We start from the raw sequence: 27,938 nt of genomic DNA on the forward strand, positions 1-27,938 counted from the left end.
AGGTGTTAGTGGGCTTTCGTTTTCTACCTGATCCGGAAAATTTCTGCCAGCCCCATGCAAGTCCGTCGAGGGAAAGTCTGGCCTCAGTTTCAGAGTGGAAAACTGCCCAGCAGCGTCTGCAAAGAGGGGGCGTCGTCACCTCCCCCCGCAGTCCTACACCCTACACACACACACACACACACACACACACACACGCACTCACACACTCACACACACTCACACACGCCCGGCTCATTGCAGGACGCGCGCTCGGTGCTGGCCTCTGGCTCGGCGGTGACGGTCAGCCCCGCGCAGTGGCAGAGGCACCGGCGGGAGATCGTCCCCTCCCCCGACCCCCAGGAGGGAAGAGCTGGTCTCCCGCTCTTCTGGCTCCTACCTCGTACGAGCAGCCGCGACCTCCGCCCCGGGTCGAAGGTCCCTCGCCGTCTGGGCTGCGGGCCCGAGGTACCGTGCAGGCTGCCCGGGCGCCCGCCCCGTCCGGTCCGCGGGAGCTGCTCCTCGCCTGTGACAGTGGCTGCAGCCGCCGCCGCCGCTTTGCTCGGGACCCGGAGAGGGAGGGACAGGCAGGGGCGGGGCCTGGGCGGGGCCTCCCGTCTGCTCACTAGGAGCTGGCAGCCGGCGGTGGGACCCCGCGGACGCTGCCTTCCGCCGGGAGGGGCGAGCCTCGGCTGGAGCCCCCGCGGGGACTGCAGGTGAAGAGTTGGGGGCTGGGGTGGGGGTTCGAGGCTGCTTCGGGTTTGGCTGAGAACTTCCTTGAATCAGATCTACCTTTCAGTGCCAGCGGCTGCTGCGGGGACTGTAGGACTTTTTCATAACGACAACCACAGCTATAAGGATGATGGTAGTGATAACAGGACAACGTGGCCAGCTAATATTTATTGAGCACTTACTGTGTGCTAGGCACGGGTCGTGCCCTTTGCGTGTCTCAAGTCATGTAACCTCACAACACCCCCACTTTACAGATGACAGAAGGGGGCACAGAGAGCTGAAGTGAGGTGCCCGAGGACACACACCTGGAAAATGGCAGAGCCTGATTGCAGCTCAGGTCTGACTGGCTCCAGGGTCGCAAATCATTTGCCCCTCTTACCTATTAAATGGAAACATACACAATAAATGATGCCACCTAACATTTTCAGATTTCTTCTTTCTACACCTTCTCTGTCTCCTTTGTTCTCTGGACCCTGGACATGCAATAGGTACTCAATGAATATTTGTCAATCAGCAACTGATTTGAAAGCTACAGCTGGAGCCAGGGTGGCCTGTCCAGCCTGATTGGCTGGTACAACACAAGGATTCAGTTTTCCTGACTTGAATATTTGCCCATCTTCTTTTCTCTGTAAAGGTAGCCTGACCGGCCTCCTGGTCCAGCAGCTTGCACACAAACCACCAGCTCTTGCTCCTGCTGCCAGTGGGAAGGGGCAGCCAATAGGGATGGGCTGACAGGGTGCAAGCTCCAGGTCACAGAAGCTTCCCGTGGAAGGTCTGTAAAGCTCCTACAGACCATCGAGTGGCCAAAGATATATATAGATCTGGGGCAAAGGTAGGTTGCTAAGTAATAAGACATCAGTAGTGAACATATTGGCCAAGGAGGGCTCCTGACCTGGGTATCATGGGAGGACATTGCTGCATATAAATGGGGTCATTTGCAACGGGGACAACTAAAGATTTTTGGAGAGGACATGTCAGGTTTCCATTCACAACATTTTTAGGCCCAGAAAATTCTCAATTTTTTTTTCTCTTCCCAACTACCTCAGGAGTGCAGGCAGCAGGCCTGACCCATAGTAGGTACACCAGTTAATATTTGCTGCATGAATGACTCTGAGTTGGAGAAGTGTTCCCTAGACTGTCAAAGAGAAAACCTCCAACAATCAAAGCCTTGGCTGGAGATGGATCAGAGATATGAAAAAAGGAAAATAGGTTGAGCAGCCAGGAAATGTGCTTTTAGAACGATCTGCAATTCATACTCCCAGAGAAAACCAGAGGGGCTGGCCTGGGACCATGTCCTTCAGGGTCATCTCTTCTGGGCAGTGGCTATGTCCTTGGACAACTGAAGAGTGGGTTTGTGGAGGGAAAGAGGTGACCAGACTCCCTGGGGATGAGTATGCAGGAAGGGATGGCTTGGGAGGGGATATCTCTTCTCATGAGCTGATGGAGGGTTGATAGAATTCCCACTTGCTTTTTAGAGAGCTCCGTCTTTGACCAGTGTGACCCTGTTCTCTGGATTTTCTTGCAATCCCGGTGGTGAAATGGCCTTTGGAAGACCCATTTTCCCTTTAGGAGGGAACTGGGTTTGCAGAGATGTTCATGACCTTCTCCCCAGCCTGAGGCAAGTGGGGAGCCAAGACCTGGGGCCTGAGCTTCATGGGTGGGTTAGTCAATGGGTCCTTCCATCTGGCTCTGCCTCTAACTAGTTGTGTGACCTCAGACAAGTTATTTAACCTCTCTGAGCTTTAGTTTACTCTTCTATAATCAGGGTTGGCTTCATAGGTGTATGACTGGGCGGTCACACAGCCCTGCTCTTGGGAATCCTCTGTATGCTTGGTTTAACAATGTACTTTCACCATCTCGAAATTCTTATTTTTTTTTTCTTTATCAAAGGCTGCACTTTAATTTTTGCACAGAGCCCATTTGACTATGTACCTACCTCGCTGGGTTATTGTGACACTCCAGTGAGATCCCCTTTGAGGAAAGGCTGATGGCACTCCACAGGAATGACCTCCCTCCCCTCCTTGGATCTGGCCATGAAGGATAAATAGAAGTTCAGCAGGGAGACTGAGGGTGGGAGGGGTTTCAGCCAGAGGGAGCATGTATGAAATCAAGTTCAAGTGGAGGTGAAAGGGCTGGGGCAGAGTTTTGGTTGGCTCTCATCACTGTGACAAAATACCCAACAAGAACAACGGAGAGGAGGAAAGTTTATTCGGGGCTCGTGGTTTCAGAGGTCTCAGTCCTCAGATGGCCGATTGCATTCTTGTGGCCCACGGTGGGGCAGCACATCATGGGGGAAGGACCACATCCCTCATGGCAGCAAGGAAGGAGGGGGGAGGGGCTGCAGGGACGATGCACCCTTCCAGGGCACACCCCAGTGACCTGCCTCCACCAGCCACATGCCACATGCCCACAGCCACTACCCAGTTAGTCCATTCAGACGAGGATGAACCAATGAACTTGTCCCAACTCTCATAATCATTTCACCTCTGAATATTCCTGCATTAACAGGCACTTTCGGGGGGCACCTCATATCCAACCCTTAACAGGTGGCAAGAGGAGGAGATAAGACTGAAGACATAGATCCTGAAGGCCCAAGTATGGAAGCCCTTCTGACTCTGACGGAGTGAGGACCTCAGGGCCAGAGGCCTGTGAGCAGCCTCTGGGAAGGAAAGGTGAGGGGAAGGTGAGTGGGCTGCAGTGCCAACATCCTTGTCCCCACGGGTTCAGCTGCCGCCTGCTTCAGATAATGAGACAGGCAGTGGCTGGCGTGGGTGGGAGCCCTGCTCACAGGCTGCCAAGGCGGCGGTAGGAACCGTTTGTTGTAGACATAATGGGAAACTGCTGTAGGTGTCACAGCCAGCAGTTGTGCTTGGGGACCTGGGGACTCCGGGCCTGATGAATAATGGAGCAGCCCTTCCTCCCTGGGTCTCTTTTTCTCTCTTCTCAATAATTCATGCATTCCCCATTAGTTGAGGAGTTTCAGAAAATCCCAGCTTTCTCTGAATCCAGGGCCCATCTGAGCAATCTGACGGCTTCACGCATGAGCACTTGGTTGGAAATATGCTCACAGGCACATCTGGCTGGGTAGGCCGGACCTGGTTTCTGGGTCCAGAAAAATACTGCGCTGTGTCAGGGAGGAGGACAGGTCCTCCAGCCCCACCTGGCTCCTTGCAGGTGGAGGGGGTGGCACGTGTCACTTCCAGGTGGAGGCTTTGCCACTCTCTTCTACCTGCTTTTGGGATGCAGAGGCAGGTGAGAGGATGCATTCTGTAGCTCTGAATTCCCCTGTGATAATGAGGAAGGAGTGAAACTTCCTGACATCACATAGACACATGTCACAGCAGGAAGAAGAATGTCTGTTGTTTGAGGCCACTGCAACTCAGAAGGCTGTTTGTCACCTCCATGATGGTTCTAACTCAGTGATGGATCTAACCCCTTCCTCCTTCCCTTTCTTATGCCTTCGAGCACACACTGAATCCTTTACCTACAAGCCAACGGGCTGCACTCTCAGTGGTACAATAGATGGGCTGGGGAAGAGCTCCAGACCCTGGGGATGACGTGGAGCAGTCAGTACCAGACAGACAAAGGCATGCCGTGGAGTACTGGGGATAGAGGGGTCGGGCTTCTCTGCAGATCCAGGTCAAGATTGCAATGGGTGTGACTTGAAGGCCTGCAGTAGGAATCTGTGTGTTTGGGGGGCCTGGGGCATTGGGAGGAGGGAGAGGGTTCAGTGAAGACAGGGAGTGAAGGCAGACAGACTGGGCAGGGTGGAGCCAGAGGAGGCAGGCTCCTCGTAGAGTCCTTCCTGTGGAGGGTTGATTCGGAGCCATGCCATTAATGCCTATTACAACCGATGTCAATCACGTGCGAGGCGCTTGCCGTGTGTGTGTTTGGTTCTCATGACACTGTGAACTAGGACATTCCGACCTTTTTATTTCCAGATGAAGAAGTGTGGCCGTTTAAAGAGCAATTTACCCTAGGAGTGACCAGATATAGCATTCAAAGGAGAACGACAAGGTCAGGCTCCAACTGCCTGAATGTCACCCATGCCAAGAGCTGAACAACAGCCAGAATCTTCAGGCCACTGTCGGGTCCCAGGTCCCTGGGGCTGTCTCAGCAGAGGGCCTAGACCTGTCCAGAGACACACAGTCCAGTGACTGGGAAGGTGGGGAAGGCTGGGTGACAGGCCAGGAGGTTCAAGGGATATTTCAAGAAACAAGGGACTGATCACCATTCTTCCTCTGGAGTGGGGCTTGTCGCCACACAGCACTTCCTGCCCAGGGGGTGCCCAGAAGGTGGGCTGGGGTTTTGCCTGTGCTTGGCCTCCAGGTGAGATGCTTGCTCACCAGCTCTTCCTGCCCATGGACTTGACCTTGATGGGAGGGGCAGTGGGTGATTATGCAGGGACACTGGCTCTACCTCACCTTCCCCGTTCACACGGACCTGACCACACCCCTCCTTTCTCTGTCACCTCTTTCTGTTCATCCTGAAGTTTCCCTGCCAGCACCCACCACCTCTCCCCAGTCCACTGAGTGCCTTGTCTAGCCTCTGAGTGTGGCAGGCCAAGAACAATTCCTTTCTTCCACAGGAAGTGCCGCCCCTTATTCTCTGGGCAGCAAAATGGGAAGCCTGGGATGTCCGAACAGCCGCCTGCTCCCCTGCCAGGTGGCCAAGCTGTGGCTCATGTCCCCAGAGGCTGTTCTCTAGGCTGTCCTCCCTGCTCTGCTGTGGCCAGCTGTTCATCATCTGCTTACATACTTTGTCCCCTTGGTAACTAGATCATTGCTTCTAAAATGGTTCCAAGGTCAGGGAAGCCTGACAATGAAGACCCCTCTATTTTGACTGCTGAGAAAGTGGCAGGAGATGGCACTGGATCACGGCTCTGGCTGCAGCAGCACACATCAGAGGCAGGGAAGGCCTGAAGGTGAGCCAGTGAGATGCCCCTGTCCAGGTCAGCACTGGACAGCTCCTGGAACAGCAGGCTGCCAGGTGGCTGGGGGAGATCTCTGCAAAAGGTGCTTAGAGTGTATAAACCCCGCACTTTCCCTTATTCTCTGCTTAATCCTATAAAATATCTCTGGTGACTTGTGCCCTTGAGCCTCGGGGAGACACTCACAAATGATAAGGTAAGTTATGCTGGCGTCATCATGGATGCTTAAGCTTAGGGGTTAAACAGGCCAGATGCTGTGTGCACAGGTCCTTAGAGAACTCCTGGAGGTTTGGCACTGAGAACAGTGACTACAGTGTTCACGGGCTCAGCAGGCTGGTGGCCGGCTGCAAGGGAAGGGAGGCACCTCAGCCCAGCTAGGAGGGGGTCTGCACAGGGCGGGCTTCTGTGGCAAGAGGGGAGCAAGGGCTCTCAAAACACAGCCAGGAGCCCCATGGGAATGGGGATGGGAGAGGGGGAGAAAGGGAGGCCAGAAATGGGAGCATTTCCAAGTACTTCAGAATAAAGAAAACAGGAACAGGCTCATGCTACCTCCCCAATTACCTGGCTCCTGGAATGACAGAAAATAGCATCTTAAATAGCCATTTCCTAGCTTTGAAGCTCAGGCAAAAGGTTTTTGAATATGAGAGAAAAAGATGGAGTCGATAGACAGGTGGCATTGGGAGGGAAGCTGTTGAGGAGCCAGCAGGACTGGGGTACAGATGTGCACCCCAAGCTATGACAGCAACTTCCAGCCCTAGTCTGTTTAAGGGGACCTACCAGCTCTCCTCCCAAGCTGGGTCAAGCCTCTGCCTCCTCCATTGTACATGAGCGACTTCAGCATCAAGGGATTTATGTATTATTGGGGGTCCTGGTTTTAGAGGTTCAGTCCATGATCAGCTAACTCCATAGCTCTGGGCTGGAGTTGAGGCTGAAGATCATGGTGGTGGGAAGCAGCTCAGAACTTGGTAACCAGGGGGTGCAGAGGGCTCTGCTCACCAAGGACAAAATATAATGCCACACCCTATCTGCCTACAGTTACTGCCCAGTTAATCCATGTGGTTGGATTAATCCACCGATTAATCCACTGATTGGGTCACATTTCATAATCTAATCATTTAATTCCTGATCATTCTTGCATTGTCTCACACATGTGTGAACTTTCGGAGGACACCTCGTACCCAAACCATAATAAATACCAATGGCTGTGGTGTAGGGAGTCTAAGGGGGTAGTTACTGACGGTGAGAATGGGGTGGGGAAGGGGTAGAGATGACCTCTGAAATGCCAGCCATATTGCTTTGCCACCATCCCTGGCTGACCTTCCGAGAAAGCCAATGTCTGCAGGATTCATCTGAGTTTGCTTCTAGGAAGTGGGAGTCCCATTGGTCATGGCAAACAGGCTGCCTTGAGTTATCTGGAACCCTTTAGCTTCTTGATTAAGGAAAACAAATCCTTCAGCCTCACCTGTAGGGACCCCGGGGTTCTGCTTCTGCACCAGGAGAGAAGATCCCCATTCTCCTCATTACTGCCATCTACTGGCAAACGCCTAAAGTTTCCCTGCAGAGGTTCTGTCTTCTGGTAGAGAGTTGAGTGCAGACTCTGTCCCTGCCCCTTTCCAAACGATGATAGTCATAGGTGGCTTGAGGTTAAAGGACCTTGGAGGCCCAGGAGCTAAGACCTCTAACTCCCTCCTGTACTGAGACAGGTACAAGCTGCCCATGGGAAGGAAGCAACAGTCCCCGTTCCTTGGTGAGTCAGATGAACCCTAGTGCCTCAGTCTCATCTGGGTTTCTCGACCTCAGAGCTGACATTTTGCTGAGAGTGGGCTGCTCTGCACTGCAGGATGCTCAACAGCATCTCAAGTCTGACCCCCCAGAGGCCAGGAGGACTCCCTCCCCCATTGTGACAGCCAACACCATTTTCAGTCATCACTAAATGTCCCCTGGGGGGCAAAATCAGTCCTGGATTGAAACCACTGGGCTAAATGTTAAACAGATTTTTTTTTCCTGCTATACATCCATTGACCTCAGAGCAGAAGGGGGCAGGCTGTGGCCTTAATGGTGTGGGAAAGGCCCCCGGAGCTGAATCCTCAGGAAATTTCTCACAAGTGAAAGAAACAGACCACTTTTTTTTTCCCTTTCTTTTTTAGTTACATAAGAGCCAAGCATCCCAGTACAGGAAGCCCCTGCTTTTCTTCCACAGACAACCTGGTGTCCTCTGTTTTCACATGAGGACGGGGCCTTGCCCCTCTGATCATGGCTATGTGCTACCAGTCCTTGTGATACAGCTCAGACACCACCATGTTCATGGGGTGGTCATCTCCCTCCAGACCACAGTGTCTGTCCTCATATAGAAGATTCTGGATCTCCAAAGTGGCTTCTGGGAAAATGCTTGGCGGACCTCAGTTCATCCTGAACCCTGTGATGCAGGTTGGCCACTTTTGATTATTCAGAGGAGCAAAATAAAGATCTGAGATCCAAGGCACTTTGTGCACAGTCACACAGGAAGTTTGAGTCTGAACCGGGGTTCGTTCATTCATTCATTTGCGTATTCAACATGCCTGGGATGAGGTGACCCGACACATGCTCCCCACTGTAGGAGAAACACTTTTTTTTTCTAACCAATGGACTGTATCCCAGATTGGCTGTCCAGAGTTATAGATGCCATGTTGGATGGGAGACTCAGATGTCTTTCCATGGGGGCTCCAGCTCCTGGCTGTCACAGCAGAGGTTTCAAAAACAGTGTTGGGAAGGAAGGAACATGTCTCCCCTCCTCCCCGGGATCCTCCATGGGCCCACTCTGCTCACCCCGGTTAGCACCTCCTGCCCTGTCCTGTGACATGCTGTCATGAGACCCTGAGGTTAGCAAAACTGTTAGCTGTCCAGATGGGGTTCAATCCATCATGTCTCTGGAGCCCAAAGTCCTTCAGGAAATGGTGAGGGGGGGGGGAGATTTTATTCCCCAGGGGACATCTTGCAATGTTTGAAGGCATTTTAGGAGGGGAGAGAGGCCGGGATGCTATAAAACACCCTACAATGCGCAGAGGAATCATTCCCACCAACAAAGAGCAATGCCACTCAACATGTCAAGGTTGACCTTTTATACTAAGATTGAGAAACAGTGAAATAGATAACATATCAGAATCATATGCTCAGAGTAAGGAAGGGGCATCTCCCAAAAGGTGAGGTGGGAGGGCTGAGGTTGTGGCTCTGCGGAAGAGCGCTCGCCTAGCATGTGTGAAGCCCTGGATTCGATCCTCAGCACCACATAAAAATAAATATTTTAAAAAATTAAAAAATAAAAATAAATGTTAAAAAAAATGTGAGGTGGGGCTAGGGCAGATTGTTGGGGAGGCCACAGCTGCTCTGGATGGGTTGGTTCAGATCTGCGACCCTGGCAGAATGAACAGCTCTTTACTTTCTTGTGGGCCCTGGTTTGGACAATTAGTTATACAGACAGCCTTTCATTTGGCACAAACAGCAGCTACTCCCTAGGAGGACAAAAGCCCCTGGACCAGGGGACAGCATTTTTCTCCTTTCAAATCATGGCAAAACCTGGACAGAAACTTTCCAGACACAGAAATCACACAGGGCCTTTGGAACCAGAAGATCCACCCGACTCACAAAATGATTATATTGCATTTTTCAGTCTCATAAAATTTCCCAGCAACTCCTCTCTGGCCTATGATCTTTTCTCCATAGTTAGTTTACTGTTTTTTTGTTCTGTTCTGTTTTGTTTGGCTATAAACTGTTCTTACAGCAGCCGTGGGTTTTGGTCCATGATCTGTGGGTAATAACTTCTGGAGAAACCACACGGAATGATGCTCTCTCATACCAAGGGAGCTCTTGGGTGCTCTTGGAAGTCGACCTGTTCTCCCCCAGACCTGCCCCAGCCCCAGCCCAGGCAATTCCCACAGGCAGGCCCCTGGATGGGCCTTTTCAAGGCCAGTAACGGGTCATAGGAGTTCCGAACCTACTGCCTCACAGGCTTTTGCCACTTGTCACACCTGAGATGCTGCTGAGCATCCTGCAGTGCAGGGCAGCCCACCCTCAGCAAGGTGTCAGCTCTGAGGTCAAGAAACCCAGATGAGACCCAGGCACTAGGGTTCATCTGACTCACCAAGGAAGGGGACTCTTGCTTCCTTCCCATGGGGCAGATTGGAGGTCTCAGTACCGAAGGGAGTTAGAGGTTTTAGCTCCTGGGCCTCCAAGGTCCTTTAACCTCAAGCCATCTAGGATTATCATTGTTTGGAAAGGGGCAGGGACAGAGTCTGCACTCATCTCTCTACCAGAAGACAGAACTGCATGGCCTCACAGGCTCTTGCCTAAATCAGCCATTGGCAAGGAGAATGGAATTCCCATGGCTACTGACACCAGAGCAGGTAGCCCTGGACATTAAGGTCATTCTAGTGATTGAAGTGGACATTCCAGTTAAAACATCTGGCTATCCCAGACCTTTGGGGGAGAGGACCTCCTTTTCTCATCTCCTGTATGATGGGGGTGGGCTGAGGTGGCCATGTTTGGGGAAAAATAGCCCCCCTCAGCCTCAGAAGTCTGGATGAGGGGCAGGAACCTGACCCAGCTGTCCATCCGGGGGCCTGCCGGTGCTCAATGACATGGCGGGACCCCAAAGCCTGCCAGGCTGTCAGATTCCCTCTCTCAGGAAGAAGTGTAAAGGGTGACCCACTGACCAATGGATGTGGACACTAGGAGGATGAGCAGGGGCTCAGGAGGGGCCAGAGAAGGTGTGGTTGGGGGAAGATTTGAGAAAATGGGCAGAGGACTCACTAGGCAGGCGAAAGCCTGAGTGCCTCCCTTCATACACCGTTCTCGAAATGACAAAGTTGTGCAGAACAGGTCAGGGGTTGCCCCAGGCTGCGGTGGGTGGTCGGCTGACTAGAAAGGGCCAGCACAAGTGAGTTTCTTTCTGGATTGGAAAATTCCACCCCCTGGTGTTTACATGTACCTACAACAGAATTTCATAATCACAGAGGAGCACAGGGAGGGTGTGTAAAGCCTGGTGAAGTCCAGGGAGGTCTGCAGGTTGGTTAGTAGCATTGTTCCATGGCAATGCCCTGGTTCTGCTAATGTTCTCTGGTTACGTAAGCCTTCATTGATTGAAGAGTACACTGGAACAAACTGCGCCATTTTTTTTTTTTGTTTTGTTTTTGTTTTTTGCTGATTCTTCTGGGTCTTTCGTTATTTTCAAATAAAAAGTTTTAGAAAGAGAGAGTGGCTGAGAAGCTGAGATGAATAACTGCAAAAATCCAACTTCCAGAACTGCCTCTGATCCAGAGGTTTGCAGTGCCAGCCCCAGGCTGGGTTTATTGCAACCCAAAGGGCCCAAGCAGAGCACACGCCTGGTACCTAAGCATTCGTGTGCAACTTTGGTTATTTCCTTTGAAAAAGAAAAAAAAAAATCCCCCAAAGCAGAATCGCTATATGTAAGCACATTTTAAAGACTGTTACACAGTGCCAAGTTGCCTTCCAAAATTATTGTACCAATTTATATTCCCACCCACAGGGTATGAGAGGGTTGGCTCTCCTAACTCTTGCCAAAATTGGATTTTAATCTTTAAAGAAAGCTTTTAACCTTTGCCAAGTTGACAGATAAAACATGGTGTCTCATTGTTCTTTTCCTCCAGAAAATCTAAGTTCCTTTCTTGGACTGAGTTGGACTACATCTTTGGCTACGTCCCAGGACACTGCATCCAAATTCTCCCTGGGTCACCTTCATGGAATTGCATTTCAGTATTATGTCCCTTAATGGAAGCTGATCACTAAAGAAAGGCAATGCAAAATTTGCTACTGCGTTGTTGTTGTTTTTTTTTTAAAGCCCCTAATGCTGAGGACATGGTTTCTTATATTGCCAGTGTCTCTTTGATGTAATAAAATCAGACCTGAGAGAGTTCCTTTGAAATTTTGTGTTAGGAAAATGAGCTTCCTCGATTCCAGGAATGAGAACCATAGAATTGATAGTCAGGGTTCCTACGTGTCTGGCTGCTAAGAAATCTAAAGCCATTTTTGAGGACTCATGTCAGCAATTTTATTGACTCTTATGAAAAATATGTTTTTAGTGTCTTTGGTCTTGATATTCTCTTTCCATTTAATTATTTAATTATTTGTCTGAAGTGTTTTCCTTGCAAACTATTTCAAATCCTACAGGAAGAGGCAAAAACATTCTTGATGGTGGGTTCTGCTAACAATTGCATCCCTATCATGTAACCCTGTCCTGGTACACTTAGTAGTGCTCACATAAATGTTCATTGAATGAATAAATGAATGAATGAAGACACTTGCCAGCAAATCAGCCAAGAACAGCACAAAGACGTTGAAAATCAACCATAGTTACTAGTTGGTCTAAGGGCAAGAAAATGTTACCACAGAAAAACAAGATTTCAGGAAGCAAACCAGGAAATAAATACCAACAAATTCTAAAAATGCTCGGCTGTCTTTCTGTGAATCCAATTGGGGAAATGAAACAAAATGCATTCAAAATTTTATGAGTAAATGTGTCCATCACTGACTCCAAAACAACGGAAATGCTGGGAAAAAAACCTAGAAGCAATTAATAAGGGAAGTTGTAAGAATATGGTGGCAATCTGTATAATGAATAGTAGACATTTAGAATATTCAGTACAAAGAGTTCTTCATGACTTGAAAAATGTATGAAATATCATATATACATGAAAAAAGAATGATACAGAATTGTACATTTTTTTTTTAGTACTTGGGATTGCACCCAGGGGTGCTCACTGCTGAGCCACATCCCCAACCACGTTTTTAAAACATTTTTTTTGTTGTTGTTGTAGATGGACACAATATCTTTTGTTTTATTTATTTATTTATTTTATGTGGTGCTGAGGATGGAACCCAGTGCCTTACACATGCAAGGCAAGCACTCTATCACTGAGCTACAACCTCAGCCCATCCCCAACTCTTTTAAAGAAAAATTTATTTTGAAACAAATTCTGACTAAAGTCCCTGAGGCTGGCCTCAAAGTCCTGTCTTGGCCTACCAAGTCACCAGATTTACAAGCACGTGCCACTGTGCCCAGCCAGAAGTGAACATTCTTTATGTTCTCCCTTAATATAAGGTAATGTGCATATGTCCAAAATGGAATATTATGCAGCCTTTCAACATGATTGTGCATTTTGTAGTGGAAGCTTTCCTTGTTGAGGTCTACTGGATTAACCAATATTCTTTATTTTTGGTTAAACATTAAATAATTCACATGACATTTTATTGCCTTCAAATTCCTATTTTCTCACATTTCCATCCAATTTTTCTCTGTCTCCATTTATTCCCCCCAACTTTTAATACCTACTGTACTAATACAAATGCTCTTCAACTAATAGTGGGGTCACCTATCCAAAATCCATTAAAAAGTGGAAATAGGGCTGGGATTGTGGCTCAGTGATAGAGCGCTCCCCTAGCTCGTGTGAGGCCCTGGGTTCGATCCACAGCACCACATAGAAACAAATAAAGCAGTTGTGTCCAACTACAACTAAAAAATAAATATTTAAAATGAAAAGTGGAAATAGAACCTGAAAGAGTATCAGACACACTGACCTCCCGACCATCCTCTGTAGTGCGCTGTGGGGGCCTCCTCTCATCCTGCTGACCTGAGGCTGGCTGGGAGCTGCGGCTCACTGCTGCCGCCCAGCGTCACGCGGGGGTACTGTTACCGTCCATCTAGCGCTAGCCCCGGAGGAGGTCCAAACTGGAGGTAGGGTCTATTTCGAATGATGGTCACTTTTGCAGCATCGGGGACCATCTGACTGTGCTTTGTGGTTAATTAATTGAAGCACACGCCGCACATGCTGGTGAGATATGATTACCGAGGACAGAGCTGTGCCGGTGAACACAACATCGGATGTTTAAGAAAGAGAATAAAGATGAGTTTTTAAAAATGGCTCCATGGTGAGGAAGGCAAGGATGAAAGCCTTGGAGACACTGAGAATATCTAGAAGGACTCTGCGTTCAGGGTCCCTCTGGATCTTGCTTCTCTTCAAATAAATCAAATTGGAAACCTCAAGTCCAACCTTAGGAGTATAGTTTCTGCAAGAATAAGACCCCCCCCCCCACCACCCCAAGGGCCTGGTGCTTTTCTAAATGGCATGTTCTTACAGGCTTGGCAGACGCTAACCTATGTGTGCACCAGTAACCGGGATCTCTGCTCTGGGTGATCAGCTTCGAGTCCTAGTGGGTTAAGAAGAGGGTCTCCGGGGGACAGTCACGAAAACACTGATTCAATGAAGGGAAGAAGCCAGCAAATTAAGGAAGACAGTAGTGATCTTGGGGTGATGGGATTTGCTTCTCCTTATTTGTGTGAGCTACAAGAATCAAAAATGATTTTTGTGGACTTTGTAAAAAGTGAGAGCCTTCCTGTAGTATTCTGCCCCAACCAAGCCCCCCTCTCCTCCCTGGGCGGCACATGGCCAAGGCCACGGATATTCCACTCCGACTAGTCCCCACCCACTAGCGATGCTCCCCTCCATGGTTCCTGCTTCTTGGGGAAGGCGTGTGGTTCCAGGGCTGTCCTGCCATGGAGGGGGAGCCCGGCGGCCAGCCATGCACTGTCCCCTCCTCCCTGGGTTCTGGGGTGGCGAGTCTCCAGTGGGGGCGGCTGCCAGGTACCTGCTGGGTTCTGAGAACTGTATGCTATTTTTCTCTCTCCTCCCACACCCAGGGAGTGAAAAAAAAAGTCAGAAGAAGGGTGAAGGTGGGGGAGAGGCTTCCAGAAACAGTTTCAGAGGACATCTAGACTCATGGCATTGATTCCACCAAGAGAAGCAAAGTCCCTCGAGGTACCGGTGTGGCCTTTGAAGAATGCTACCAAGGGAGAGAAGGTGCCAGGAGGGCCCTGGTTGTGTACCCTCTTCCCATTGCTGTGTCTGTGATCTGCTGAGCAGGCTCAGGTCAGAAAGATCAGAGAGACCTGGTGCCCAGCCTTGCTGTGCCGCTTAGGAATTATGTGTTCAGAAGCTGTTTCATTTCCTTGTACCTTGGTTTCCCCATTTGTAAGATGGGAATAATGATTTCTATCCCATGGAAGGTTCCATGAGGATTAAATGACATGATCCTATTTGTACACAGGTGCAGGGTGAGCGTCAGCTCTTCCCCAGCTTGTTTGCTGCTGGCCTCCTCTTTCCAGCCTCTCCCCCATCAGACTGCAGCCTCCCTGTCTCCCCTTCAGGAAGTGTCTGTAGGGCTCACATCTCTGTGCCTACAGTTGTCGGCTCACCTGGCGGTTGCAATTTAACTTCTCTGGACTTCTCTTTTTCCTTCTGTAAGATGAACAAGGTAAATATGTTGAACCTGGGGTGGTGGTCACTGTGGTCTTTAGATAAATGCATGTGAAGTGACTGGAGCGTGCCTAGCCCACCTCTGGAAACCACCAGTGTGTGTGTGCACACAGCTGCACACTTGAGTTTGTGATGTGTTTTTCTCCCCCCATTTTCACTTGCATCTGTTGGGTCCTTGAGCCCATGGCCAGCCCCTTTCATATCTCTGGATATTCTGTTTTCTCCTCTCAGGCCTAGAACAGGCCTGTCTGCAGTATAGATATTGAATTAGCAAAAAAAAAAAAAAAAAAAGATCTTGAGGGGACATTCATTTCTGCTTTTTTGGAGCCAAAAGCCTTCCTTGCTCACTCCCTGTGGGTAAGACCCTGCTCCCTGCAATGCACACTCTGGGGGAGGGACAGAGAGGGCCTTTGTCTACGTGCCTTAACATTTTAGATAACCAGAGCTCACAGGAGGCCAGGGGAAACAGCTCAGGGTGTTAAACCATCACTTGAGGGACACGGCCTCCGGATTCTGGGCTGGAGGACAGAGAGGGAGAACTTGGGTTTGGGCTTAAGCTCACGGTGAGTTTTTGAAAGACGATCTTTGAGCAGGTCTGTGTGTACTCAGATTGTGAACACCTCTAGGATAGGGACCGGGGCCTGAGCATGGTTTCTGCTACACCTTGCTGGGTCACAGCGTTCTTGATCCACTCATTCATTCGTGCATCCAGCAAACGTTCTTTTGAGCTCCTACGCTGCGCAAGCTCTGTTCCAGGCACCGGGATCCAGCAGTGCATGGGAGGGGCAGGCTGGCTCCTCTGAAAGGGCTCATATTCCGGTGCCAAGGGGACACAGACATGCACAGCCTCCTACCTGTGCACCCGGTGTGCCAAGAGCCGGGGTGGGCGGGCAGGTGGAGCCTGGTGGGCCCGTCTGCGATGGGAAATCAGAGGGCTTTAAACAGGGCAGGGACCTGCTCAAACAACATCCCGCTGGCTGCCATGCAGGGCAGGCGTGGAGATCAAGTGTGGCCTCAGGGAGGCCGAGCAGGGGAGGTGGAGTGGAGGCTAAGAACCTGGAGTGTGGTTCAGAACAGGGCTTTCCATGGCAGCACCACCAAGGATGCGAGGTGACGGTTTGTTGCAGGGACTGTGCCGCCCATGGCAGGCTGTTCAGCGGTCTCCCTCCCTGACCTCTTCCCACTGGACACTGGTAACACATCTCCCTTGCTTTGTCGACCAGACTGTGCCAAATGTGCCACGGGGGGGTGGGCAGAATGGCCCCAGTTGAGACCCTTGACTTAAAGAGGAACCCCACAGCACCTGCCGTGCACCTGGTGTCCATGGGCAGGGGTGGGCATGGGAAGGAGAGCACTCTTGAGCCTTTGCTCTGGGTGGCTCCATACACCCGAAGGACACGGTTTGCCACCTGGTGCTCAGGTTGTCCCCTTGGCCTGTGTGAGGCTGGGCAGACCAGCCATATTTGACCCTGTCTGTGCCTCTGGACCCCAGCTCCTCAGGGTCCACACAGTGGCCTGACTTAGGTCCTCCTGGCCAGCAGCTGCTCTGGGTAGCATGATCTGCTGTGCTCCACACTGCACCACAGAAAACATGAAATAAAAGAGCTCACTTCCTACTGTGGCCACCCTCCTGGGTCATGTGAAGAACGGCCACAGTCTACACAGACATGTCACATCCACCAGTCCAGAGTGAAGTTCAAGGCCAGCACAGGAGTCAGGCCACACTGCTCCAAGGGCCTTCAAAGCACCCTTTGCTTTTCCTTAAAATATCCTACCACCCCGTGCCCTTGCATTGGCAGCTGGAAGACCCCCGACTTCAGGTCAAGTGTGGCTATAGCATCTCAGAGATGGACATGGACCCAGTAGGTACTAACACCAGGGGACGGCTCCGTGGGCTGGGAACAGGGTTTGAGCAGCGGGAGCCCAGGGCAGGCAAGACTGGATGCGGAGTGAGCTGGGAGGGGCGATCCTGGGATGAGCACTGCCGGACAAGGGGGCTGTGGGCGGTGCCGTGAAGCCCTGAGTGGGCAGTAAACATACCTGAGAGGAAGGAGTGAAGGGCGAGCTAAGACATCTTGCTGATCCTCAGCTTTTAGAAACTGAGTTTTTTTTAAAAAACTCCTCTGAGGGTATACCCTCATGAGTGTTAAGTTCCCCAATATGGGGCATTTCAGAATGTTCCACATTTGCAAATTTACCCCAATTTTCACCCATGAATCCATACTGGAATGAGGGCCTCTGGCACTCAAAGTGGGGACACAGTCCTGAGTGGTCCTTCGGACGTGTTAGACATGGGTATTTCTGGAGAAGAAGTCCAGAATTCTTTTGGAGTCTTCCCTTCCCATAGAAGGGGACCATCTGTCCTCGGAGGGTGTCCTTCTCAGTGGCTGTGTGTCCCCTGCAGTTTGGAGGTGCAGGGATGTAGGCTCCATGGAGGCAGGGGCCATTCGGGTATCCCCAGGGCCTGGCCCCGAGCAGGTGTGTGAGGAAAGGTTGATGTGGGAATGGATGAAGGATCTGCCAGTACTTTATCCCAGTCACTGGGCTTTGGTTCACAACATGCAGCATTTCAAAGGAGAAAAGGGTGACTTGAAGTGGCATGTCACCCCTGAAACAGATGGCCAGATGAAAGTGCTCTGCAGGTGGTGTCCAGTTGGATGCTATCCGACAAATACTTGAAACACCATGGCAGGGCCGCAGAGGGACGCTAATGAGACCAGGCACCCTAGGGAGTGATCATTACCTTTATTCATACACACTTGCTTCCAAACTACAATTAATGTATCTAACAAAGCATGTCATGCAAACAAAGATTAGAGGTTATACGAGTCGAGGAGAGCAATGCAATAATTTATACATCCACTTCACCTGCGGTAGAACCAAACGCTAGTCGACAGCTGAACGGCTTCTGTATTCTGTCAGAAGGTGCTTAACGCAGAAGGAAAACCCTCAACCTCCATTTCTTCCTCCCTACAAATTTGGGGTCTCAGACGATGTTTTTTTCAATTAATGATTTACACAGGGCATGGCCTTCACACACGCGCGCGCGCACACCAATCATGTAGGAAAAGCAATTTCAAATGTTTCTGACTATCTATAAAAGATTCTGAAAGACTCTAATAGTAAGAATATGAGGTTATTTTTTTTTAGAAAACCTTTAGCCTCAAAATAGTAACTGCCTTCATGTACAGTTTTGATTAGTCCAATAAAACCGCTCAAGAAGAGAATCACATTCTTCCAGAAAGAAAATCAATAAGAAGCTACAATCACAGGCATTGATATTCCTAAAGTTAAGCAAAGACGTGGTTGTTTAATCAGAAAATGCAAAGTCACCTTTTGTCTCATTTTAGAAAAAGAGATTCTTATAAAGTGGACTGGATACCTATTTTGTGAAAAGTGGAGTTCTGCCTATTCACAGATGCAATAAATGTGAAAATAGGCCAGTGGGCACATTTGCTGCTGCCTCTTATTCCTTGTGATATAAAAGTTTTTCTGAATTGCCCAATGGGCAAACCTTTGCAGGGAATCTCTGAGTTTTCACCAAACACAAGAGACCGGGGACCAGAGGGGACTGGGAATAGAGCTGAGAAAGTGTCCCCCTGCTCCTGCTAAAATGTAGTCACTGAGCCTCAAAGAGCAAGCAAAGGGGTCCCAGAGACCCCAGGAATGATATCCCAGGGCTGCATCTGGATGGGGTCAATAAGACATCTTTCCTACAGTTCAAAAATATCTAAACCCAGTATCGATTAAGAACAGCCTCAGCCTGCCAACAAGTTCCACCTGAACTTGCAGACTTCATACCCACCAGCATGGGAAAATCCTACAGTGGGAATGCAGGTCAGGGGTGCTCTATCTGACCTGGGTTGAGTCTTCCTACAGACTCCAACTTGAATTTTTTTTGAAATTGTTAGTAGCTTTATTTTAAAAACTCATTTTAAAAGAAGAGTTGAGTTATTAAAATTCATTATAAAAAAGTACAAAGAGCCCAGTATATTCAGTTATCCCTGTTGGAATTAACAAATTCATTTCTTCCTTCAGGTTAAAAAAAGTCTTTGGAAATTGTGGGCTTTAGTGTAGGGTCATTATAAGGCTGTTGATGACTGTGAGCAACTTCCAGTTCTTAAATGACACCTGATCACGCCAATGGCAGGCATAAGGGACAGAGTCCAGCACAATTCCGTCCCTCCCCAACAACCCTGACATCATAGAATCAAGAGGTTTGGAGTTGGGTCCGTTTCCAGATGACTGCCTCATTCACATACAACTCAGGGAACCTTTTCCAATTTCCTAGATTTTTCCTACAGCAGAAATCACAGCATCCCCTAGATTTTCTGTATTGGCCCCAAGTGGACACGACGGGAATGGGGACTGTCCTGTGTATTTCATAAACTCTGGCCCAAGCGGCTTGAGGAAAATGATTTAAAAAAGAAAAATCTTTCTGGCCCTCCTTGTCGGATTTGTGCATAGCCACTAATGACCAGGGTGCCCTTCTCCTCCCTCATCACTGCCATGGCTGTCACCAACTCTCCTGGTCATCGTCCTTCCTGGCCCCTGGCTCGCCATCCATTTCAGGAGCATGGCTGGTGTGCCCAGGGGCAGCAGCGCCCTGCTCTTGGAGGTGATGAAGGAGCTGAGACGGTGTGATGTGCACACACCAGGGAAAGACAACTTCACGAGAGCAAAGTGAGAAAATGACTGTCAGATGGTGTTGCCTTCCTGAGGTTTCAAAAACACAAGACTCTCACTTCCCCCCCCTTTAGCACTGAGAAAACACCTCCCCTCCAAAAAAAAATAGGAAGCATGTTTCCCCTGCTAAGTGGAAGCAGGTGGCAACTGTGCTGTCAGCTGCCTCAGCTGCCATGAGGCTCAGTAGGAAGCCACAGAGGGAGAAGGAGGGAATCTGCTGGCCGCCAGGGTTGGCGTGGCCTGGCTCTGCTCAGACAGCTGGGCCGGCCCAAGGTCGAGCGGAAAGGGGCCTCTTGTGGCTGGTGAGGATGTCCTGGGCATTCAGGAGCTGTTTTCTGAGAAGGAACAAAATGGGTTCCTGGCAAAGAACACACTCTCAGAGACCAGCAGATAGACTCCCATCTGAACTGACGCCTCTGCGGCAGCTCCTCTGCTCTAACAGCACACCTCCTCCCCAGGCCCTCAAACCCCGCTCTCTCCCAACCCCTCGCCGACTCCCGCCTCCAGCAACCCCTCTGTTCTCTACAGGCCACGTCAGTGGGTGACTTTCTTGGGGTCAGCACCCTCACTCTGGCAAGTCACCGTACTTGGCTAAGAACTCTAGCTCTGAGGTGACTGACCATCCTTGGCCAGGTTGTGTCAGTCTCTGTCTACGATAACCTTTCAACCAACCATCTCAGGCCAGGCTTCCAGAGAGCTCTCCACCACCTGCTTTGCTACCACAAATCCTCATAGAAAAGCCTAATGCATCCCAGAAGCCAAGGCAGACAGTGAGTCTGCATAGCTCAAACGAGGCCACAGGGACCAAGAAGGAGGCAGTGGGGTGGGGTACAATCGTTTGGGTTTCTGGGTTTCCCATCTACCTTTTGAATTAGTTCCTGCCTGGAGGTGGGCCTCCCATTGACCTCCGAGGGCTGCACCTGGCAGCATAGTCCAGCTCCTTCCACTCAAACCAAGCACTGGGTAAGTTCTGACATGGTGCCAAAAGCAGGGCAGCCAGCCCACTGGCCTGCAGCTGCAGGAAAGTTCTGCCACTGAGCAGCAGCCACCTTCCAAGGGAAGAGAAAGCAAAGTGATCTGAATGGCCTTTTGGGGTCTCAGCATGACGATCCTGCAGAGACATCATTTGTGCTAGATTCTTCTCTATAGGCCAGCAAGTGCTCAGGGGCAGGTTCTTCCTAGAGTCCCCAACAGTTATTAGTAGCTATCCACATGAGTTAGTCTTTCAGCAATCACTGTCCTGGACTGCTCAAATCTTGAAAGCATTGGCCTTTATCTAGGTTCAGCACACACAAAACAGGCCACACCATGAATTCTGCTTCAGCCCTAATTTTTACCATTTTCTGCCCCCAGGTCCAGTCTGCTGTCCCTTAGGCAACATGCTGGACCATGCTTAGGGTTCTCTCTTTGAAAATGGTCACACATTCCTTAAGGACAGAGGCCACCGAGAGTTTGAATATGTTTCCTAGAGAAGTAGGAATTGCTAGAATCACATGAGGGAGAGCCCTAGCTTTCTTACAATAAGCAGGCAGCTTGGCACACTGGGTTGATGGTCTATGACCGCAGTGCTCCTTTCCATGTCTTGTGTGGGGACCAACCCTGTTCCTGTTCCACCTGGGGCAGGGGAGACCAGCCCTTTTGTCTCCTAGGCCCCCCCACAACTTTTGGTACTGGGTATTGGACCCATGGGCGCTCTACCATTGAGCTACATCCCCAGCTCTTTTTGAGATGGGGTCTTGCTAAGTTTCTTAGGTTGACCTCAAAATTGTGATCCTTCTGCCTCAGTCTTCCAAGTCCCTGGGATTACACTGTTCCTATCTTCTCCTAGGCTTTCTATGAACCAATTCCTTTTCCATTTGACCAAGTGTGGTACCTTGATGAGGACATGTCCCAAAATATGCCCCGACGAGCAGGACTTTAGGGATCAGTGAGCTAGGACCCTTCTGAGTTTTGAAGTCTGGAATTCATAAAAGATGGCAAAAGAAACTGCTATTTTATGGTCTAGCCCACTCCCTACTTCATCTCTCCCTCTAATCAGGGTTTCTAACAGAGCTCAGGCCTCTCACCTCAAAGACCCTCAGGGGTTATATGTTGTGTGAACAGCCAGAGAGTAAAAATGAGGGAGCTCAGCTGAGAAATGCTTCAGGGAGGAAATACAGCAGTTTCCTATAAGGACCAATACCTACTTCCATTTGACTGGCTGGCTCTCCTGAGGACCTTGCATGAGGAGAGTGTCATGCCAGAGAGGTGCACAAGATCTGAATGGCCAATTCTAGCAACAGCTGGAAGAAAATGTGCAGCCTATGAAAAGTGTCTGGTGGTAGCTTCAGGGGATGGCTGTGCTCAGGGGTTGACACCTGGTTTGTCTCATGAAGTTTTATATGTGCTGAAGCAAACAGTGGGGCAGCAAATGAGGGGAGCAGCTTTGCTGTGGCCAGATATGCAGCAAGAAGGGGGCTTCCTCTCCCTCCAGCCCAGAGTCTCCAACAATCACAGGCTGAGAGGAAGAACCACACACACACACACACATACACACAGACAAACAGACAGACAGACAGACACACACACATACACACAAACACACACACACACAGTCAGTCCAGGTACTGTGACAATGCCATGATGCCACATGTACACAAACATACTAGACATCCTGGATTCAAACATTTTGTGCTATCCCCAAGAGGAAGAGTGGTGGGAGTACCTGAACAGAAGATGACATTAGGAAGCTAAGACAGAGTCTCATCTCAAAAATAATCCCACAAACGAAACTTTGGTTTGCAGGTAGAATCAAATATACATATATATATATATATATATATATATATATAAATATATACACATACATAGTAAAAGCCTAATTAAACATGTAAAGTTAGCCATTCATTTTTGAAATTAGATCTATATTAAAAAATTAATATATCTGATACAGTGCCAATGTGCAGGGGTGGGAGGGGAGAGGAAGCACAGCATCAAAGAATTCAGCTAAAACTTAATCATAAAATTAGCAGATTAGAAACATGACCCTTCGCAAATATAGCACAATTGTGTCTTATAAAATTATTATAATACTCTTTATAGTTGATAAGATTATATCAATAATATAATTCACTTGTTATTAAGGTTTATTATAAACATGCAAATCCATTGCATGATGCATTTGCAAAACATACTAAAAACCTTCTAGCAAGAAAACATCTTTGAGCTGATAAGCATCCAGGCATCCTGATTCTATAGCTCCAGGTGTGTCGTTCAATAGGAAATGGGAATCCAAACCATATTGGTTTTCATCTCTAAGTGAATGTCTAGGGCTAGCGAAGGCAGGAAAACCAACAAGGAGGGATTGATTCTAGAATCAAGACTCGATTAAGTTACTATACATCGTACTTTCTTAAATGACACAGCAGCCTATTAAATAAATAAGTACAAAAGGGCATTATACTTCAGCTTCTTAGGAAGGGTGACAACATAAGTAGCAAAATATTGGTGGAGGGGGTTGGCTAACAACACTCATGAGTAGTGGCATGGTTATTGATGGCACCCTGGATTGAAGAACAATCTCCCAGAGATTAAAATGAGCATACATACACACTGGTTTATCCTTGATCTGACATGATTTCACATGCTTGTTTAGCAAAGTCCTTAGATGATTTGGCCTCTTAAGAAGAATGCAAGTATCAAGACAGTTATCAACCAACTGGGTAATGGATGATAGATTCACCCAACACTCATCTGAAGTTGTCTTTCTTTTTTAAACAGCTGGACCATAATTGGGTCATGACGTTTGGAAACAATGATAAGGTTCATCCTGGCCTCTCAGATTCTAGGGACTGTTTCCATCAAGGCAGAGAACAAAAGTGGTGGGTATCTTGAAGCTTCTACTGCCCCCGATCCCTCTTTGTTCACTCTCTGGGCTCCCTATCCTTTCATTCCAAAGACATCGTAGGAAAAGATGCTTTCAACACATTGGGCTGGGTAGTTCACTTGAATATCTCTGGTTGAGGGATCCTGATGGTGAAAATCCACAGATGGAGGGTATGGAGAACATATCAAGTCGTACCAAAAAAAGGGGGCAAGAGTCTGTTTGCTTTCTAGGAAGGGTTAACCTACACCCTGATGTGACATCTACATAATTAAACTGGATACTGTACATTATGTCATCTTTTACTAAGATAATGTTCTTGGTTGTAAGAGAGACCCTGAAAAGTTGACCCCATGTGGACTAATGACCCTACAATTTTCAGGCCTCTGTGGGGAATAAGACACAAGGCCATGACCTTAAAATTTTAGGGTTGAGAATTGTTCCCCATTGCTGGGAGGGCTGAGGGCTGGGGAGGCATTTGCTGTCATTGGTGAGTTTCATACCGCACTTTGCAAGATTGGGTGCACAAACTGGGGATTGATGTATGAGAACCCTTCAAAATCAGACTGGTCTATGTTCGAGATGACCAGCTGATCTGGCGGTGTTAAGACGGGTTGCCCTCGTGTGAAGAACTTGTCAAAGTTTTCTGCTCCTTTGCCACACTGTGGAGAAAAATAAAGAAAAATAAAAGGTTAGGGAAAAAAAAAAACACAGGGGGCAGTTCTCTGAAAGCACTCTGTAGAGAGGAGCGTGGCCCAGGGAAATTGGGACTGTTAGGTAGGAAGAATCTCAGAGAACCTGCAGGCCTATTGTAATAGAAGCCAGGCACAGCAAACAACTTACTCAACTGTAAATCCCTGCATACCCCCAGGATGAATAACCTAGGTAGAAATGCACATTTGGCAAAAGTAGCAATATGGGGATAGCATCTCTTTTTTCATTTCCACCCCTCTGAGCAAGCAGAGCTATGAGCATGAACCTTGTGCACACAGGGCCCCAGTTATGGCTCCATGTTAAAAAGCCAGGATATTGGCTGGGACTGCAGACAGTTACTCCTGAACTGAGAGGGTTAGCTCACTGTACCACATCTGGTTCTTTGTAATAATATTTGTAATAAAACAAAAGTTGTATATCTTTGCTTTCTAACCGGGATGTTATAGAAACTCTAGTCCCTAATCTTCAAGTAGGATGGAGTAGGTGTGGAAGCAATGGTGGGAGATGGACTTCTGAGCCTGGCTGTAATTCTATGCATCTGGATAGAGCTGGTCAATTGACAGGCAGGTCTATGCAGAACTCTTTGTAGGTTGTCTTGGGCTGGGGGATTTGCACTGGTGCCCAGGGGGATGTTAGGGAGGCTATCTGAATACTGTTCTCCTCCAGGGTCCACCAGGGTACTCTGCAAATGGAGGCTATAGGCAGAGGTGCTCCATGATGATCTCTGGGAAATACAGTGCATAGCTGTGTTTAAAGGCTTTGCTTGGGGGTCTGACTCAAGTTTGGAGGAAGGGGTGTCCCCTCACTTTTCCAGCCATGAAGAAGGGTTGTGTCAAAGTCTTTGGGACCCCATAAAAACTCTGAAACAAATCTGGGAGTTCCACTGGTGTTACTCACAATGATTTTTAACATGTTGCTAATTATTGCCTTCAACCTGTTGGTTGTACCACAGGGGCAACATGATTTGATTCTGAGTTAACATGAATTTTAATCTCATCAGAAACTTTTGGATCTTTTGACAGAAGATGGCCTATGTAAACTGTCAATTGGGCTCCACCCAATTTCCTCATTTGTAAAGTGGGGAGAATAATTGCACCTCTCTCCCCAGGCTGCTCTGAGGCTCAATGTGTAGTTTCAAACAGAATTGAGCATGTAGTCAGAGTTCAATACATATTGCTATTTTTTTATTTTTAAAAAATAATACCAGGTTAGTTTCATGGCTGTACTTTCCCACCACTTCTTTTCCCTTTCTTCTCTATCTTCTAGAAGTTTTTCTTGAGAATCAAGTTTTATTATACCTTTCCCACCCTCTTTTCTCAAATAAAACTTGCTCCTAAGTACCTGTTGAGGTAGAAAGCATGGCCTAAATTTAAAGTAAATCCTAAATAACTGCATTCCTTTTTGGGATTATTCATCTCAAGAGGCTACCCAAGAAGACTTCACACCTAGTGACAGGGCGTGGTGGCAGAGTTGTGTGTGGCAAGATTGTTTGGGGGTCTTTGAGTGATCCTGTGGAGGCCATACAGACTGTGAGGCTCACTCTTCATATACTCCTGCCTCCCACAGATGGGTGACAAAGCCTCCACTTTCATACTCCATGTTTCCATGATGCTTTACCCTGGAAAAACACAAAACGCTTCAAAGCCAAGGTCAGCAGAGACAGAATATGAGGTTCATATCACCCAACATGCACAGGCCATTCTGAACTATTGAGAAAGGCTCTTCAAGAAGTCAGCAGGGCACACTGTATCTTCCCAAGACTTAATCAGGAATCTGCACTTGATTCAACAATGAGGCAAACACACAGAAACTAGCTTACACTGGGGTGTTACTTTCAGACACTGCTGTGATGATAGAAACAGGCCGAGGAAGAACCTTTCTTTCAGTAAAGAAAGTGGTTCTCAATTAAGGAAGATTTTGCTCCACAGGGAAGCCATTTTTGATCATCATGACTTAGGCAAGGGGCACTACTGGCATCTGGTGGGTACCATCCAGGGAGGCTGCTAAAAATTCTTAAATGCACAGGACATTTTAGGCTAACAAATGTCAACTATGCTGCTGTGGAGAAACTCTGGGATCCATCCAGGCTGTAATGTGAGGCTGAGTAAGTCCTAGGTTCAGTGTGAAGGCGAATGTAGGGGCCAAATGAGGCAATTAGGCAGGAACAGTCATGTGTGAGAACAGAAGATGGAGAAGCTGCAGGAGCCCCAGGCAAGAGCAGTGTAGGAGGGTCAGGATCCAGGGAGAGTAGGCTTTGAAGAACATGTCCTCTTGGAGTCCAGTAAGTTAATACCCATTTTCCAGAAGAACTCAAGTAAACCTACTGCTGGTGCTCCCAGAAACTGGGATGTGCTCTTCCTCAAAAGAATCATTTGTACTTCTCTACTACTCACTAACCATGCAAAGATGAGCAAGAATGAATTTCTGGAAAAAAAAAATCAATAAAGAATGTGAGTCCCTAACAGGCAAAGCAAGGCTGGCCAGGGTGAAGTGTTCCCTTGGCCTGACTGGACAGATCTCTGTCTAGCTTTAGATTTATTGATTTGTTCTGTGAAAAGATTGTTCAAGTCTGACCCTTTCCTCTGAATACTCTTTATGGTATTCACCAACAGGACATTTCCAAAAGCCAGGGTTTTACTGCCAAAGAAAAATAAAATAAAGGAAAAGAGAGCTCTCACAATCTAAAGAGGTGACCGTACAAACATCAACTTTGAGAAGGATGGGGGATGGATGTCTGAGGATGTCAAATTCTATCTTGGGGCTCTCAAGAAGGGCTCTTTCTAAGGGCTTCCACTGCTTGTAAAGTGAGGATCTGTAATAAATGATGAAGATGTCCTCCCCCACCCCCAGCCTCCATGACCCTGCTGATAACTGTAGAGCTGAGGGGAAATCATGATCACAGATTGGTCTAATTCCTGCTCTGCAATCACACTGAATGGCAGTGAGACTATTGGCCTCAACACTGCTTACCCGCAGAAATACCTTCCTCTCCTTTCTCATTGTGAATTTCTTTGGAATTCCCCCCTGGACTCAAGAGAGAGAAATCCCATTTTAGCAAACGAAAGCTTTTCTTAAACTGGTTCACTTAGGTGAAGAGACCAGGGGGCAAGGGCAAAGAGGAAGAAATAAACCACTGATGTTTCACACATGTCACCACAGGACAGACGGGAACAGGACAGCATCTTAAAAGGTCATGGGGGAAGCAAGCCCTGGAAAAGCTGGAGGTTGAGTCTGAGGATCAGGTGAGGTCCAAGAATCAGAAGGATGCAGAAGGATGCTTATCCTGAGGAAGATCATACCAGAAATCTCCTTCCCCCACTGAAAGGCCAGCAGGAAGTACAACTATTTTTTACCAAAAGCTCAGTACTATGAAAAATATTACTTATTTTTCTACTGTGGAGGGTCTCTCAATACTTTACAAATAAGCCCTCCACATCTCTTAGCAAAATGAGGCCCAGAAATAGACCATATCCTTTAGGAGGTGTTTTTCAAGATGTTCTGTAGGTAACTGCCACTGTCTTCATATCACCTCCAGAACCTACTGAAAAGGATCATGGGAATCAGGGCTGTTCAGATCCTTTGGAAAAATAAGCAATAAACTCAACAAGCTGTTGCGTTCTCAAGGCAGAAGAGACTCTGCCTACGACCTATGATCCAATCTGACTCCACTGCCAGCTTGATGGGCCCTGGGTGCCATCTTGGAGCTGAGCAGAGAGGAAGAAGAGGCAGAGAG

The 27,938-nt window shown here is 48.4% G+C and overlaps 2 protein-coding genes across 5 annotated transcripts in view; both read right to left on the reverse strand.

Moving 5' to 3' along the window:
* The window catches only part of CACNG5 (calcium voltage-gated channel auxiliary subunit gamma 5), a 39,467-nt gene extending 38,930 nt beyond the window's left edge, over positions 1–537 (reverse strand). For 2 of the 3 annotated variants that reach the window (XM_081271972.1, XM_081271970.1), the window contains exon 1: positions 377–537. The gene's annotated coding sequence lies outside the window, so the exon portion shown is untranslated. Of the gene's footprint in view, positions 1–27; positions 117–376 lie in introns of all 3 variants that reach the window. The other variant, XM_081271971.1, reaches the window with a different exon arrangement.
* Positions 538–17,677: 17,140 nt separating this feature from the next.
* Positions 17,678–27,938, reverse strand: part of PRKCA (protein kinase C alpha) — a 399,125-nt gene continuing 388,864 nt past the window's right edge. For both annotated transcript variants that reach the window (XM_081270052.1, XM_081270051.1), the window contains one exon: positions 17,678–24,153. In XM_081270052.1, the coding sequence (XP_081126178.1) occupies positions 23,989–24,153 (165 nt within the window). In that variant the 3' untranslated portion in view covers positions 17,678–23,988. The remainder of the gene's footprint in view (positions 24,154–27,938) is intronic.

Source organism: Spermophilus citellus (genome assembly GCF_964194105.1).
Source record: "Spermophilus citellus genome assembly, chromosome: 17".
In the NCBI taxonomy this organism is placed as follows: Eukaryota; Metazoa; Chordata; class Mammalia; order Rodentia; family Sciuridae; genus Spermophilus; species Spermophilus citellus.